Source organism: Salmo salar, chromosome 14, assembly GCF_965601325.2.
Source record: "Salmo salar chromosome 14, fSalSal1, whole genome shotgun sequence".
NCBI lineage: Eukaryota > Metazoa > Chordata > Actinopteri > Salmoniformes > Salmonidae > Salmo > Salmo salar.
This window is the reverse complement of record NC_138304.1, coordinates 16,159,652-16,176,537: the sequence shown is the minus strand read 5'-3', so window position 1 is coordinate 16,176,537 and position 16,886 is coordinate 16,159,652. Positions and strand designations below refer to the sequence as shown.

Here is a 16,886-nt window from a genome sequence, read left to right as displayed (position 1 = left end):
CAATAGGCGACAAATAACATTATCGGAGATTGAGGGTGCATTCGTAAATTCACTCTGACTATCTAGTCAGATTTCAGAGCACACTAGTCTGTGTGTCAGAGCGCAGAATAACTGATGAATTAAAGAACGCTCAACACCCGTTGAATATGGCGGTGTCAGTAAACGTCTGCAAAAAAACGTACTTAAATTGTTGCCAGCAGCACAGTTACAGTCACAAACGCTCTGGATAACATGAAAACAGCCTAACCAGATCTGATAGGGCGAGTAAAATGGTCAGAGTGAGGTGTTCTCTCATTTGTGTCTGAGAGTAGCTAGCAAGATAGCTAACGTTAGCCAATTAGCTTGGCTGCTTTAAATTTATTTTATTTTATTTCTTTTTTATTTCACCTTTATTTAACCAGGTAGGCAAGTTGAGAACAAGTTCTCATTTACAACTGCGACCAGGCCAAGATAAAGCATAGCAGTTCGACATGTATAACAACACAGAGTTACACATGGAGAAAAAGAAACATACAGTCAATAATACAGTAGAAAAAGAAGTCTATATACAATGTGAGAAAATTAGGTGAGATAAGGGAGGTAAAGGCAATAAATAGGCCATGGTCAGCGAAGTAAATACAATATTGAAATTAAAACACTGGAATGGTAGATTTGACAGTAGATGAGTGTGCAAAGTAGAAATATTGGGGTGCAAAGGAGCTAAATAAATACAGTAGGGGAAGTGGTAGTTGTTTGGGCTTTTTATAGATGGGCTATGTACAGGTGCAGTGATCTGTGAGCTGCTCTGACAGCTGGTGCTTAAAGCTAGTGAGGGAGATAAGTGTTTCCAGTTTCAGAGATTTTTGTAGTTCGTTCCAGTCATTTGCAGCAGAGAACTGGAAGGAGAGGCGGCTAAATGAGGAATTGGCTTTGGGGGTGACAAGTGAGATATACCTGCTGGAACGCGTGCTACAGGTGGGTGCAGCTATGGTGATCAGTGAGCAGAGATAAGGCGGGACTTTACCTAACAGGGTCTTGTAGATGACCTGGAGCCAGTGGGTTTGGCGACGAGTATGAAGCAAGGGCCAGCCAACGAGAGCGTACAGGTCGCAGTGGTGGGTAGTATATGGGGCTTTGGTGACAAAACGGATGGCACTGTGATAGACTGCATCCAATTTGTTGAGTAGGTTGTTGGAGGCTATTTTGTAAATGACATCGCTTGACTGCCGTTGTGAGGACAGAACGCTCGGATCAACCCTACTCCTCAGCCAGAGATTCCAGTGTACGCTACAAGAGAGAAACGCTCTGAATTTACGAACGCCCAGGGCGCACTGGCACTCCACAGTGAATTTACGAACACACCCTAAGTATCATCCAATCAAAAGTAGCTCTGATTCTATGGTCCAATCATCTTCCTCGGGTGCAGTGACGTAGATTTCAAGCGACGTCACACGTATCAACATTCATCTGCTGCTGGAACTGTTCATGAAGTGAACTCTCACGTCAATCTGGTAGCTATAACAACGAATTTAAGCCTACATTTGAGTGATTTGAAGATTAACTCATAAGCTTACAAAACGGTGCGATTGTCAAACCTCTAGGATTTGGTTTTGTTTGAAAACCAAGTTATCCATCCACTGAGCCAGACTGAGCTAACTAGTGAGCTAACGTTAGCTAGCTAACAGCTGTGGTGAAATATATAGCTAACTAACGGTAACGTTAGCTAGCTAAATGAGCTTCTGTGTCAACAAGTTGTTCTGCTAAACCAATTCTCTAGTTATTTGAAATACTCTGCCGTGCTATTTAGATTTTTTTGTGTTTGACGACTTCTGAATATAACATTGCAGAGCATTACTTGACATCTTCATGATGGAAGAGAAAGCTAACGTTAATGTGCAGTCACTGCCTTTCCCCTCTTTATCTTGTAGTCAGAATGGGCAGAGGCTACATAGTGGAGGATGTGGTGGAGAAATATCTGTCCAATCTCAGTGTACCAGGTGCATCTTGTGTCACAGGACTTTTCATTGGCCAGGTAAGGTTCACTCATCATGGATCTTATACATGCAACAAACCAGTCTCCTGTCATTCATTATTAGTACACACATTACATTACATTTACATTATACATGTATATATATGTACATGTATACATATAGTACACACTGTAGCAAAACGTTTTGCAAGGGGTATATTCACTAGGAACCAACAGAACTAAACGGAATCAAACAGTGAGGGACCTACCCGAATTTGTCCAATAGAAACACATTTTTGTTTAAACTCTTTTTAGTTTGGAGTAAACGGTTTCCTTTTCAAAAACATTTGCATCTGTTTGCTTACGGTCTTCCTCTAAATGAATACACCCCAGGTTTTAGTCAGTTTTTTTTCTTCTGTTTGGTGTCTACTGAAAACAACCCAGGTGTTTTCCCTCACAGCCCGATTTGACCAAAAAAATAGCCTACTTTTTCCAGAGGGCCTTGAGTTTTTCCTATTTAGGTCACGTGACTCGGAACAACTCCTGGTCCTAAGTAGGACATTCTTGTCTCTTTTGGCAGAGTTCGTCCCAGAGAGACTTTGTGGTGCTGGCTGTGAGGACACCTCAGAAGGACACAGAGGGACAGGGGTCCCCGTCAGTCAGCAGGAGAGCTGGGAACTCACTGGAACACCTGGACGTGGAGTGGGTCACTGAGCATGCCAGACAGGTAGATAATGAGGATAATGCAACTTTTAAAATGAAAACGTCAGGTCTTCTAGTTGGTTCAAATAACATTACACAGTTTAAGCATTGTGAGCAATCACTTGTATCTCAATCTCACTCTGTCATAATGTATAATAATGTATAATAATGTATGTTTTCTGAAGGTCTCCCGGATGTTACCAGGAGGTATGTCAGTTATTGGTGTGTTTCTTGTCACCCCACCTGAGCTGTCCAAAGAGGCTCAAAATACATTGAGACGGGTAAGCAACACAAACTAAAGCTCAGGCAATAATGTTGGTATTACTTTAGATAGAGATCATACATATTAATAACAGGAACTGTATTGATTGAAAGTGGGCCTCTAGTTTAAACTAGTGTGTCTTTTGCAGTTGATCTTTGCGGTGGACAAGCATATATCCAAGGGACGGCTATGGAGTCTAACAGAGGAGGATGTAACAGAGAAGGTCACACTTCACATCTGCTCCAAAACCAGGAAGTATCCTTAACCGCTACAACTGATGGGTCAAATTGCTCTCAATTTCATCATCTGTTTGCTGCCCAAAGACAATAAACAATGAACAGTGGTTTCACTATAGTCCGTAGTAAATGTGATGACATCTTTGCCGAGTTGTGTGCTTAATACAAGGAGAACCCTTAGCATTGGAAAACGTCTTTAACTCCACACTCTCAGAGTCGTTTGCAGGACATTTGATGTTCGAGATCCTAAGGTGAGTTCATAGGTGTGACAGTATTGCCTTTTTAAAGTGGTAAATTGTTCTCTACTTGCTCTTTTCTGTATTCATATTCATCCTTGAAAAATACTACAAGTCTTAACTGCATTCTGATTGGTGATTTCAGAGTTCTGCCAAGCCTGCTGATTGGAAGTACCAGTCGGGGGTGTGTACTTCCTGGCCATTGTTGACATGCTCAGTGGGACTGAACCTGGTGTTCCCTGTGTTAGAGATGCATGTCTTACCACAGGACATGGAAAAGTGTATGAAGGTGAGTGGGTTATATTGGATATTAATTACCTGTAAATGTATTGTTATAGTACCCTTATGAAGCGCCATAGGAACGCTTATAACACCTGTATTAAGCTTGTCAGCATTACGTCACTATGTGAGAGATTAACAACAGTACATTTCAGGAAATGCCTGGTGAGGTCCTCTTTAAATGAGCTCACTTTTACTCTGACGTTCTCAAACAGGATAGTAGATTGAAATGTCAGTTCTAGTGGAACCAATCATTTTGGTTTTGTGTGATTTCAGGAGGGACTTCAAACGTGGGCGAAGCAGATTGAAGATGGGCTTTGCCTCATCAATGGCGACGCGATGCCTGGCGAGGTGGAGCTACTGGGAGGGCAGGTAAATGCAGCGGTCCTTTTTGGATGGCACGATGTCGCTCATAGAAATAGATCACGGCTTTTAACAAGTCTGTGTTTTCTGTTCAGAAAAAGAATGCAAAGGCTGTTCAGCAGACGTTCCGAGCCCAGATCCTCATCCCGATGGTAAGAATATCATTAGTAGGGATTTTTTTTTTGTAGCCTATAACAAGGGCTCAGAGTTTTTCCTTGCTGAAGTTGATTTGTGTGTGCCTGTGTGTTTGTTTGTGTGTTATGCTTCTGTGAGTGTGTGCCTAATTTCGTGTGTGTATCATAGATTGAATAGAACAAACGTGCCCATTCAAGTCAATTATGACATAATGGGGTGGACTGGCAGCCATTGCGAGTGTACCCATAGGATCAATGCACGAAGTAAAAGCAGGAAGTGTACCCTTTAATCTGTGCTGTGATTTGTTGAGTCAACTCAACTGACATTACAAAAAATGCATTACATTGCATGAGCCACATTGTATCAGTTGGCATCATTTAAATGAACGTTCTTCATTACCATGGTAATCCCAGCATCAGTTGATAGAACATTCAAAATTACCATGGAAATGATTACATCACAATACCAGTCAGCCATTGCAAGTGTATCCGTTAGTTTACCAGTCAAAATGCCCAGGGTTAAAGGTTCCAATCCCGTTCTATTCATTTCTATGGCGTGTATATAACGTCCGGTCATCCCTCGCCTCAGGCGGAACCCCAATCAGAGCGAAGGTCGACGGCGTCTGTGAAGGTGTGCAGTGGGTCTCTCACCCTGAAGGGAATGGTGCAGTGCAGGGCCTACCTCCACAGCAACAAACCCAGAGCCAAGCACGCTACAGAGGTACTGCACAACACACACACATATACAGGACATTGGCAACCAGAACTTTCTCTAAACCGGATCTTACACACCATCCAGCTCTTAGCAACTGAAGGTTATTTGGAAATACGCATACATTCGATCTTTCACATTTTTCTCATGCCTTGTCCTGATAGGTCATCAAGAGAGATGTCATCAACACGGTGTCTAGCAGAGTGGAGATGTTCCTGGAAGATCTTTTAATGGAGGGAGAGAACAAAGGCACAGTATTAGTTCTCTACTTTAGCTTGGGGGTTAGATAAATATTGTTCATATTACGGAACAGAACAGAACTGAACTGCAGCGCTGTCAGTGTGCTTAGCAAGCTATGCAGATCAACCACAAGGTGGCACTGTTGACCATTCACTGGTTGTCGCTATACTCACTGTCCCACTTGTTCTCCTGCATAACAGCATTGAGGTACAGTACCAGTCAAAGGTTTGGACACACCTACTACGGTTTTTCTTTATTTTACTATTTTCTACATTGTAGAATAATAGAGAAGACATCAAAACTATGAAATAACACATGGAATAATGTAGGGATGCACAATATATCGGTAAGCATATTGGAATCAGCCGATATTAGCTAAAAATGCCAACATCGACATCATCCCAATGTCTAGTTTAACGCTGATGTGCAAAACCGATGTCAAAACGGACGTGCGTACCTATATAACGTAGGTAGAGGACGTAATGACGCCACAAAAAATACAGCTCTACACAGAACAAAAGCAGAAAAATACTAAGCGCACACTTCCAACAACTAAACAAGTTCAAGTCGAGCAGTCATTTGAAAGAGTACAAAGATTTCAGCGCGACAACTCAAAGGTGAAATCCATTAACGGCAAGAAAATGGAATTTGATGCCCTTGACAATCAACCGTTCTCTGTCGTGGATGATGTTGGCTTTCGCCGACTTTTCGAGCACCTCGAGCCCCGGTACACACTACCAAGTACACACTCTTTTTCAGATGTTGCCCTACCGGAGTTACACAGTATTGTTGAAACGTACATCTATGAGCTACTTGCTATGGGCGTCACTGCTATTAGCTTCACAACATTTGGACCAGCGATGTCAGCCCCATGAGCATGCTGAGTCTGACAGCACAGTGGGTCAGCGAGGATGTCCTTGCCGTGTTTGAATCCTGGCTTAGGAAGGCCGCCAAAAATTTTGAGATTTCCATACCCAACTACAACATTTTCCGTCAAGATAGAACTGCCAATGGGGGAGGAGTTGCAATCTACTGCAGAGATAGCTTGCAAAGTTCTGTCATACTTTCCAGGTCTATGCCCAAACAGTTCGAGCTTCTAATTAAAAAAATTAATCTCTCCAGAAATAAGTCTCTCAATGTTGCTGCCTGTTATAGACCCCCCTCAGCTCCCAGCTGTGCCCTGGACACCATATGTGAATTGATTTCCCCCCATCTATCTTCAGAGTTCGTTCTGTTAGGTGACCTAAACTGGGATATGCTTAACACCCCAGCAGTCCTACAATCTAAGCTAGATGCCCTCAATCTCACACAAATTATCAAGGGAACCACCAGGTACAACCCTAAATCCGTAAACATGGGCACCCTCATAGATATTATCCTGACCCACTTGCCCTCCAAATACACCTCTGCTGTTTTCAATCAGGATCTCAGCGATCACTGCGTCATTGCCTGCATCCGCTATGGTTCCGCGGTCAAACGACCACCCCTCATCACTGTCAAACGCTCCCTCAAACACTTCTGCGAGCAAGCCTTTCTAATCGACCTGGCCCGGGTATCCTGGAAGGATATTGACCTCATCCCATCAGTCGAGGATGCCTGGTTGTTCTTTAAAAGTCATTTCCTCACCATCTTAAATAAGCATGCCCCTTTCAAAAAGAACTAAGAACAGATATAGCCCTTGGTTCACTCCAGACCTGTCTGCCCTTGACCAGCACAAAAACATCCTGTGGCGGACTGCAATAACATAGAATAGTCCCCGCGATATGCAACTGTTCAGGGAAGTCAGGAACCAATACAGTCAGTCAGGAAAGCGAAGGCTAGCTTTTTTAAACAGAAATTTGCATCCTGTAGCTCTAACTCCAAAAAGTTTTGGGACACTGTAAAGTCCTTGGAGAACAAGAGCACCTCCTCCCAGCTGCCCACTGCACTGAGGCAAGGCGACACGGTCACCACCGATAAATCCATGATAATCGAAAATTTCAATAAGCATCTCTCTACGGCTGGCCATGCTTTCCTCATGGCTACCCCAACCCCGGCCAACAGCTCCACACCCCTCGCAGCTACTTGCCCGAGCCTCCCCAACTTCTCCTTCAATCAAATCCAGATCGCAGATGTTCTGAAAGAGCTGCAAAACCTGCACCTGTACGAATCAGCTGGGCTAGACAATCTAGACCCTCTCTTTCTAAAATTATCTGCCGCCATTGTTGCAACCCCTATTACCAGTCTGTTCAACCTCTCTATCATTTCGTCCGAGATCCCTAAAGATTGGAAAGCTGCCGTGGTCATCCCCCTCTTCAAAGGGGGTGACACTCTAGACCCAAACTGTTACAAACCTATATCCATCCTGCTCTGCCTTTCTAAAGCCAAGTTAATAAACAGATCACTGACCGTTTCGAATTCCACCGTACCTTCTCCGCTGTGCAATCCGGTTTCCGAGCTGGTCACGGGTGCACCTCAGCCATGCTCAAGGTACTAAACGACATCATAACCGCCATCGATAAAAGACAGTACTGTGCAGCCGTCTTCATCGACCTGGCCAAGGCTTTTGACTCTGTCAATCACCGTATTCTTATTGGCAGACTCAATAGCCTTGGTTTCTCAAATGACTGCCTCGCCTGGTTCACCAACTACTTCGCAGAAAGAGTTCAGTGTGTAAAATCGGAGGGCCTGTTGTCCGGACCTCTGGCAGTCTCTATGGGCGTACCACAGGGTTCAAATCTCGGGCCGACTCTTTTCTCTGTATATATCAACGATGTCGCTCTTGCTGCGGGTGATTCCCTGATCCAGCTCTACGCAGACGACACCATTCTGTATACATCTGGCCCTTCTTTGGACACTGTGTTAACTAACCTCCAAACGAGCTTCAATTCCATACAACACTCCTTCCATGGCCTCCAACTGCTCTTAAACGCTAGCAAAACCAAATGCATGCTTTTCAACCGTTCGCTGCCCGCATCCGCCCGCCTGACCGACTAGCATCACTACTCTGGACGGTTCTGACCTAGAATACGTGGACAACTACAAATACCTAGGTGGCTGGCTAGACTGTAAACTCTCCTTCCAGACTCATATCAAACATCTCCAAAATCAAATCTAGAATCGGCTTTCTATTTCGCAACAAAGCCTCCTTCACTCACGCCGCCAAACTTACCCTAGTAAAACTGACTATCCTACCGATCCTCGACTTCAGCGACGTCATCTACAAAATAGCTTCCAATACTCTACTCAGTAAATTGGATGCAGTCTATCACAGTTCCATCCGTTTTGTTACCAAAGCGCCTTATGCCACCCACCATTGCGACCTGTATGCTCTAGTCGGCTGGCCCTCGCTACATATTCGTCGTCAGACCCACTGGCTCCAGGTCATCTACAAGTCTATGCTAGGTAAAGCTCTGCCTTATCTCAGCTCACTGGTCACGATAACAACACCCACCCGTAGCACGCTCTCTGTGTTGTTGTTTCTGTCACACTGCTTTACTTTATCTTGGCCAGGTCACAGTTGTAAATGAGAACTTGTTCTCAACTAGCTTACCTGGTTAAATAAAGGTGAAATAAAAAATTCGTACTGAGGAAAGCTGTATTGTATGCTCAAGAATGTGCTGGTTCTCATACCGCTGCTGCCATTTTAATGGCATTTGAGAACATGTTTGAAACATGAACACACTCCTAGATCCATTCGAACAACTGACTTGGTAAATAAGCTAATCAACTGTGTCTGCAGGAGACGTTGATACCCTCTGTCATGGCATTGAAACATAGACCGAAGAAGAGACTTGCTTGGGCCAAGAAGCACGAGCAATGGACATTAGACCAGTGTAAATCAGTCCTTTGGTCTGATTAATCCAAATCTGAGATTAATGGCTGCAACCGCCGTGTCTATGTGTGGCGCAAAGTAGGTGAACGGATGATCTCCGCATGTGTGGTACCCACCGTGAAGCATGGAGGAGGAAGTGTGTGTGGGGGTGCTTTGCTGGTGACACTGTCTGTGATTTATTTAGAATTCAAGACACACTTAACCAGCATGGCTACCACAGCATTCTGCAGCGATACGCCATCTCATCTGGTTTGGGCTTAGTGGGACTATCATTTGTTTTTCAACAGGACAATTACCCAACACACCTCCAGGCTGTGTAAGGGCTATTTGACCAAGAAGGAGAGTGATAGAGTGCTGCATCAGATGACCTGGCCTCCACAATCACCTGACCTCAACCCAATTGAGATGGTTTGGGATGAGTTGGACCGCAGAGTGAAGGAAAAGCGGCCAACAAATGCTCAGCATATGTGGGAACTCCTTCAAGACTGTTGGAAAAGCATTCCAGGTGAAGCTGGTTGAGAGAATGCCAAGAGTGTGCAAAGCTGTCATCAAGGCAAAGGGTGGCTACTTTGAAGAATCTCAAATATAAAATATATTTTGATTTGTTTAACACATTTTTGGTTACTACATGATTCCGTATGTGATATTTAATAGTTTTGGTGTATTCACTATTATTCTACAATGTAGAAAATAGTAAAAATAAAGAACAACCCTTGAATGAGTAGGTGTGTCTAAACTTTTGACTGGTACTGTATATACATCCAAGCAATGACAAATCAAATACAGAACAATGACAAATGTATTCCTATCAAATCTGTAGCTAAGTGTACATAATGATTTTTCTGCTCTCCTCTCTTCGGCAGGGTCAGTCGGTGTACAGCAGGGGCTCCCTCGCAGAGTGTTTGCCCCCGTGCCCGGAATGAGCCTGTGTGTGTGTGACTACATGTTCCCTGACGAGTGTGTGTCCGATGTGAGTGACCGTCTCAAAGAGATGCTGGACTGGGAGACGCCCGAGGACAGCATAGACACCTCCCAGGAGGCCGTACCAGGTGGTTTATCATAATAACCAGGGGTCAATGTAGCAGGCGGCCATAACTGTGTACTACTACAGTATCAACTGTAATCCTCCAGTGACCTGGTTTGAGTCACTAAAGCCCATTGTGTAAGTGTTAGTTACTCCCTATGAGGAATGAAACAGGTATTCCAACCGGAACCAGAGTCGCAATCACTAGTCTGAGATGCATACAATCACACCGAAAGAATGTATATTTCTTTACTCACCTGCATGATCAAATGATAACATATTTCCCCACCAGGACACACAATGTTGTGGGAAAACCTTATTTTCAACTGTTTCTATTTGGTCATGTGAGGAAAGACCCATATTTTATGATTGCCATTACTCATAAATATTAGAATATTGGTATGTTGATTAAGCGGTTATATCATATGGATTATTTTAGCTTCCTCAACTGAGTTTTGAATCTCCATTTTCTGTACTTTCCATACTACTATTTGTCTTCAATTGAGTGTAAGGTTGACATTGTATGGTGAAAATGTCTCATATTTAGAAGCTCCTACGATTGACCTAAAGGACACGGTTGTTCAGAAGAACCTGAAGGCTAAATCTACTCTTGACGCTCGTCCCAAGACACCCTCTGAAGATCCCACTGAAGCCCACAAAAGCCACAAAACATATTACGCTGGTATGTCCTTTTTAAATACTCTCTTCAAACAGCCATTTCGTCAGAAATCAGGAGGTACAATGTTCAGGAAAAACACCTGGCTCTGTCGTGTGTGAAGGCGTGTACAGGAAGTGTTGATAGCTTTGTGGTTATTATGTGAACCTAACAGCGAAACAAAAATATGAGTCAGCATCAGGTATGTAGCATAGCCTCTCTTCACTCACCCGGATACCATTGTCATTGTGTAGGTGTTGCCATGGCAGCCGCAATCGCTCTCCTAGCAACAGGCACCTCGCTGATATACCTGAGCGACTAACGGAGGAGGCACAGGACACACACACCACGAGAGCTGTTGTTATGCGCAGTGACTTAATCGCTTGATTAATTAGATTTTCATGAAATTGAGTTGACATGGTTATTATAAAAGTATATGCAAGCTGTATGTTTGGTATTGATAATTCAGCATTTTATTTTCATATGAATTGTAAAGCAGAATTGTGTAGAGAGGAAAAACAATAAATAAATACAGTTCGTTTTGATTTATTTTCTTTCAGTTGTAAAAGGTTACACAAAGAAACTTGTACAGCGTATGATTTAATGTCTTTCAGAAAGTGTGTCTAATGCGATATATTCAAAATTCCCTCCATATTATGGGGAAAATGGACCCCCTGCTAATTGTTGTTCAGTTCATTTAGTCATCAATAGATATTCTGATGTGTGCCAATCATAAACTTTCCGCTCTGTCCTCACATATTGCCTCAGGCCAACCGTATCGGACCTCTCCTCAACCACAGTGCTGGCACAACGAACAAATGACATGCGTCTGTATTCAATATCGTTTTTTTTTTTTGCAATGATTTAGGCCTACGGTATGGTCTTGTATGGTTATGCTTGGTATGATGGGCATATTCTATGCTTTGATCCTCCCAAAGGATCGTTCAGGCTTGGCCTTAATATCGGAAATACTGTATTTTATGTATTCATCTATGACGTAATTGAGCAGAATAAAGAAGTCCGTTCAAAGTAACTCACTTTTGGTACGTGTTCTATTCATGTTAAATGCTGTTAGTTAATAGTATTAAAACAATTAGACAGAGAAACCAACCAACACTTCCATGGGGAAATACTGCTTTTAATGACTGACTTGGGGTTAACACTTTATCCCTTTTGATTTCAAACATCATGAAAATATAGCAGAAAATACAATGACATTGGGCCAATGGTGATAACCAAGCCTTAAAATGGGGTGCATTACTCCAACCGCAGGATCACATACTGTGACGCCAACACAACCTTTTACAAAGATTGCAATGTCATACTTATCAATCATATACCAATACAATGGTTAAAACGAAAGGAAAGAAAAGCATTTCGTAGTGACACACACATATTGAGCTAATAATGTCTGTTTGAAATCTGTAGCTTGCTCACGTTAATGGACACTGCCTGTGGAAAACTGAAGCTGACTGGAGGCTGTTTAAAAAGATTGCATTTACAGTAGGCTAATGGGTCCAGAAATATGCACTGACTGTCACTGACTCCCTATAAAACCCCCTTACTCCACCTCAACACCTGCCTCCTCCTCATCAGGACAGGCCACAAACTCCTTCTCGGGCAGGAGGCCGTATTCATTGAGGAACGCCTCGATATCGGCGGCGAAGAACTCCTCGCTGAGGTGCTGTGTCATGGACAGGAAGTTGCCTAGCAGCTCGCCTGCCTTGTAAACCAGCATGGCGGGCAGCACGTCGTCTGAGAAGCGCTCGCCAGCACCCGTTGCGGCCGCCTCGATGCGGCAGAACTTGATGCTGGGGTACTCGGTGGCCAGGCAGTCTAGGCAGGAGTTGAGCGCCTCGCAACCTTTGACTCCGTCCTTGTAGATGTGGACGACTACCAGGGTGAGCCGGTGCTCCTTCTCAATGACCTCCAGGAAGGCCTCGCCATTGTCCAGCTCCACCACGCTGTCAAACGTTGGCCCAAAGCTGAATCGCTCGTGCATCTCCTTCATGCACTGCTTGCGGTACTTGCGCAGGCCCTTCTCATCCTCCTCTGCGATCATCTCGTACTCCTGGACACTCATCTGTCAAGAAAAAGTTGCGATAGGAGCTGAGTCAAGGCTCATGCGTATTATGTATGGGGGAATTGACTTGAAGTAGAATTCACATGAATGGAAAAAGTCCCTTGTGGTCATTTTATTTCTATGGGTTAAAATAGGTCACGTAAACACATCTCGATTCTCAAGAGTTTTGCTAGACATATGCCTCCCTCTGTGGTCAAGTCTCTTAGAGTCTGACCGTGTGGTTGTGTTTGAACGCTGACTGACCTTGCGGTTAAGTCTGTCGTGGATGTCGTCGCTCTGGGGGTTGGATATCTGTCTGAGGAGCGCCTTCTTGCTGGGAGGGGTGTCCTGGTCCTCACACTTGAACTTCCTCCAGTCATTGATTACACCCTTGGGGCCTTGCAGAGGAATTGAGACATGTATAATACACTAGAGAGGCTGATTTCATTTAACTACATCTCCAGAATGTGCTGATAATGGCAGCCATAGTGGTAAGGAAACATTACAAAGGTCAAACCCATTCTAGTGTTCTATTTGTAATTTTATGGATTGAGAGGGGTCACTCAACAGGTGAAAACAAGAACAGAGGTTAACAGAGAAAAGTCTGCATCAGAAAGAGAGTTTATATAGACTTCGCTCTCATTTCAATTGAAGTTTGGATGATTAAACAGTGGACCTAATAAAGAGTTCACTGAAAGGGTGGACAGTTGATGACGTGTCACCTGTTTGGATTGCTGGCACCTCATCTTCAGCTGGTGTTGGGCTCGACATACTGAACTTTCTGAATGAAGAGACAAAATCCTAAAGATTAGCAATGAAAAACGTTTTCTTATCACCATTTCGTCAAAGAGACTGGCTTGTAACAATACTGTAGCACTGCATTGGTTCATCGGTGTCCGGGCTGTGTCCTGTACACTGCAGCATGTTGTGAGTGTCAGAGACATTCAGAGGGAGCCAGGTTGATGCAGTATTATCAGATTATGATTAGGTCTAATACTTAGGGTTTTCTAAGACTGTGTTAATTCATGGGGCCTACATGTGTAAGACAGCTGGGACATAAAGATGACAATGTGCCACATGTATGATACATAACCACTAAGCCTTGGGATTGGATGAGGAGCCAATGCAACTCTTTAGGTGTAGCATCTGAAGAGGCCGTAAACAAGCTTCTTTACAAGCCTATGCTGCTGAGTGTGTGTCTTGTGTTCCCTAGGCCAACTCAAAACAATGCGTCAAACCGAAGTCTTACTAATCCTGACAACCCTTGTGTTATAGGACACCCTGCCCCAAAATCTCTCTTTCTCCCTCTTCAACATTACAGCAACTACAATACAACATCTCTTTAACCGGAAACCTTCCTCATTGACTTTCTGTGCGCGTTGTCACTCAATTTGAAAAGCTACTTTGGCCTTTAGGGCCACCGTAACACCGAATGAACTCCATCATTTCAAAAAAAGCTCAAATTAAACTTAATCTTTGATGATAATACAATAACTGCCAACACTACTTGTTAGATTCTTACAAAACATGTACCGTATGTCAATGTACACTGAACAAAAATATAAACGCAACATGTAAAGTGTTGGTCCCATGGTTCATGAGCTGAAATAAAAGATCCCAGAGAGTCTCCATATGCACAAAAGCTTATTTTGCTCAGATTTTGTGAACAAATGTGTTTACATCCCTGCCAGTGGACAGTTCTCATTTGCCAAGATAATCCATCCACCTCACAGGTTTGGCATATCAAGAAGCTGATTAAACAGCCTGATCACGTAGAATCAATATTAATTAACAATCAAATGATAGCAGCAGTGATGCTTACCTGTGTGGTTAGCTGCACTTCCTCCTTGCAGGTTAGTTAGTCTCCTTATAGTCCTGACCAGGTTTGTTGTTGCTGATGCGTGGGAATGGGTTTCGTCTGAAGACAGCTGGGGAAGGCTGTGTGGAATTAGACGTGAATTAAGTATCGATATCATCATAGTGACATCTCTCCCAAGTCCTATGGTGACGTGTATAATAGGATTAGGAATTAGACCTGCTCAGAGAAGAGTATATGTGTGTGGGAGAGCAACAGATGGGCTGTTGAGGGGTGTAGACAATTTCCTCTCTGTTTGATGTGCACTTTTTCTCAATGTATATGATATGCAAGGCATGCATTGTCATTCAAATCATTTTTTTTGCAGTGTGGGCCACATCCATTCATAATCTTCAATCTGCGGAAATTACATCACGGAGGCCTATTGTACACCATGCAAGAACGGGACTACCTCAGATAGGCTGCGTGCCTATATCCATAGGTTTAAAAGGCTTATAGGGTCTTACAGTGTGTGTTGTGCGTCACTGGGTTGTGTGATAGGTGTAAGGACCGTGTTTCATTACTCTGGGATTAGAGCTCAGATTCAGGTGATTATGATAAAGAACATCTGAAACCAATCATTTCAAATGACCAGAGCAATAGTCAACACTAGGTGGAGATAAAACTCTGTAGATATGGTCAGCTAGGGGCAGGCTCGGTCCATCAATCACTCTTGCAATATCTAGAACGGAAAACAGGAAATTGTCTGGCCTTTATTGCAGCCAGTCTACAGAAGCAAGTAGGAATCCAATAACATTCCAAGCATTTTGTGAAATGGATGATACCACAGGCATGGCATGTAGATTACAAGTTGCCGTTTCAAGGCATGCTTTTAGTACAAATGAAAGGCAAAAAAATATTTATTTAATCACCTACAACCCAGTCAGTATCTGGCACGGTGATATACAGGATTTCTGCCTCTTGAGTTGCGAAAGATAAGAAAGTCTAGGGATGCAGGATATAGAAATGTAATTGAAATCACTGTGATGTTTTAATGGAATTTCCCAATTTTATACTTCGTCACCCCATCTGCCGTTAAAAAGTGAAGGTGACAGTATATGTACGTGTTACTCAGCAGTGAAAAGACACTGACTAGATTGCAAAATGAGGGTGATGTGGGAAATGACGCTGCACCCACCTCTCTCTGACCTCATAGCTGGGACCAGAAATCTAAACAGCCCTCACAGGTCAGGAATGTTCCACTTTTCATCACGGGGGCCCCAGGAGTGACCACAAAGACAAGTGAATTTATTGCATGAGCAGAGAATCCAAACCTCCCCCATCCTCTCCCATTAACCCCTCCACTAGGTGGCAAAAGTGTCAAGATAATATAAAAAAAACAGCGATTGCAGGTAGAGCTGGGATAAGTTTGAACCCTGAATGCTTTATAATAGTGGTAATGAATTCTGACAGAAAATCAGCCTTGGGTGAAAAGCTGAACAAAGGCACCTGCACAGCATTGCTCGGTGGGGAATGCAGAAGTGAAGTTATGTCGATATCTTGTTCAGGCTTGTTATATATTTCCTTCATGTTGCTATGAGACACCAGCAGAATATGACAATAAGGACTACAGAGTCAAGACCCAACTTGCCAGAGCCATGAAAGGGAAACCTTGCCACCAGTGACATAAGTCAGTCATAGAAGACAAGGACATGTTCTCATGCATAGTTTAGAGTGTGTTACAAAAACATAATATCGTCAACACAGCCCCCGACTGCATACGTCACAATAGTTTATTTTCATCTTATATACATGCTCAACCAAATAATCCTCTCTGGTTGTGTCACTGCGTCACTGTTGATGTAAAGTAAGCAAACGTTCTGCAAACATCTGAGAAGTACGCAGAGTCAGAACACATCCAGAAAGGGTTCTTACAAGGTCAAGATGGCCTGGTCCCAAAACGGTTTGTGCTGTCTTGTCAACTCCTATGTTTAATGTCAGTTTACCATATGGGTTGGCAAAACAGCACAAAGAGATCTGGGACCAGGCTACAATGATTGGGCCTGCTACAACTCTCTTGCTGGCCATTGTTTTCATGTTGGGAAATTTGGCAAACACTACCATGATTTTTTTTATTCTGGAAACTCACTAAAGCATAGTTTGATTCACTCACACATTGGACATGGCAAAAAGCTACACAATCACCATGGCAACCTCGGTTTTGTAACCACATCCCCCACCCCCAATTTGAACAGTTTCCCAGAACAGCCGACATGGAAATTTTCACTTCTGCAATTTTGTGTTAGACTCCAAGCATAACACATACTGAATCCAGAAAGTTGAACAAAGAAAGACAGTCCAAACGTTTGATTTTATAAAACTTCCCCATTTAAATTCAGTCTTATTGAGTCTGTGAATCAC

At 43.3% G+C, this 16,886-nt stretch overlaps 2 protein-coding genes across 7 annotated transcripts; one reads left to right on the top strand and one right to left on the bottom strand.

The window, feature by feature from the left end:
- The first annotated feature begins 1,385 nt into the window (after positions 1 to 1,385).
- odr4 (odr-4 GPCR localization factor homolog) lies at positions 1,386 to 11,645 on the top strand. 6 transcript variants are annotated; one of them, XR_006758665.2, is made up of 14 exons: positions 1,386 to 1,490; positions 1,908 to 2,011; positions 2,532 to 2,678; positions 2,839 to 2,934; positions 3,064 to 3,170; positions 3,366 to 3,402; positions 3,533 to 3,676; positions 3,943 to 4,038; positions 4,125 to 4,181; positions 4,753 to 4,884; positions 5,040 to 5,124; positions 9,793 to 10,091; positions 10,501 to 10,635; positions 10,863 to 11,641. XR_006758665.2 is itself a non-coding variant. In NM_001140212.1 (14 exon segments), coding segments are annotated over 13 exon segments (1,389 nt in total). In that variant the 5' UTR covers positions 1,430 to 1,490; positions 1,908 to 1,912; the 3' UTR covers positions 10,931 to 11,645.
- An 85-nt stretch (positions 11,646 to 11,730) lies between these two features.
- LOC106568913 (phosducin) lies at positions 11,731 to 14,642 on the bottom strand. The gene is made up of 4 exons (XM_014139741.3): positions 14,493 to 14,642; positions 13,393 to 13,451; positions 12,935 to 13,068; positions 11,731 to 12,691 (listed from the first exon to the last, which is right to left on the bottom strand). The coding sequence occupies exons 2-4, from the start codon at positions 13,439 to 13,441 to the stop codon at positions 12,170 to 12,172; spliced, it is 705 nt and encodes a 234-aa protein (XP_013995216.1). The 5' UTR covers positions 13,442 to 13,451; positions 14,493 to 14,642; the 3' UTR covers positions 11,731 to 12,169.
- Between the last annotated feature and the right edge of the window lie 2,244 nt (positions 14,643 to 16,886).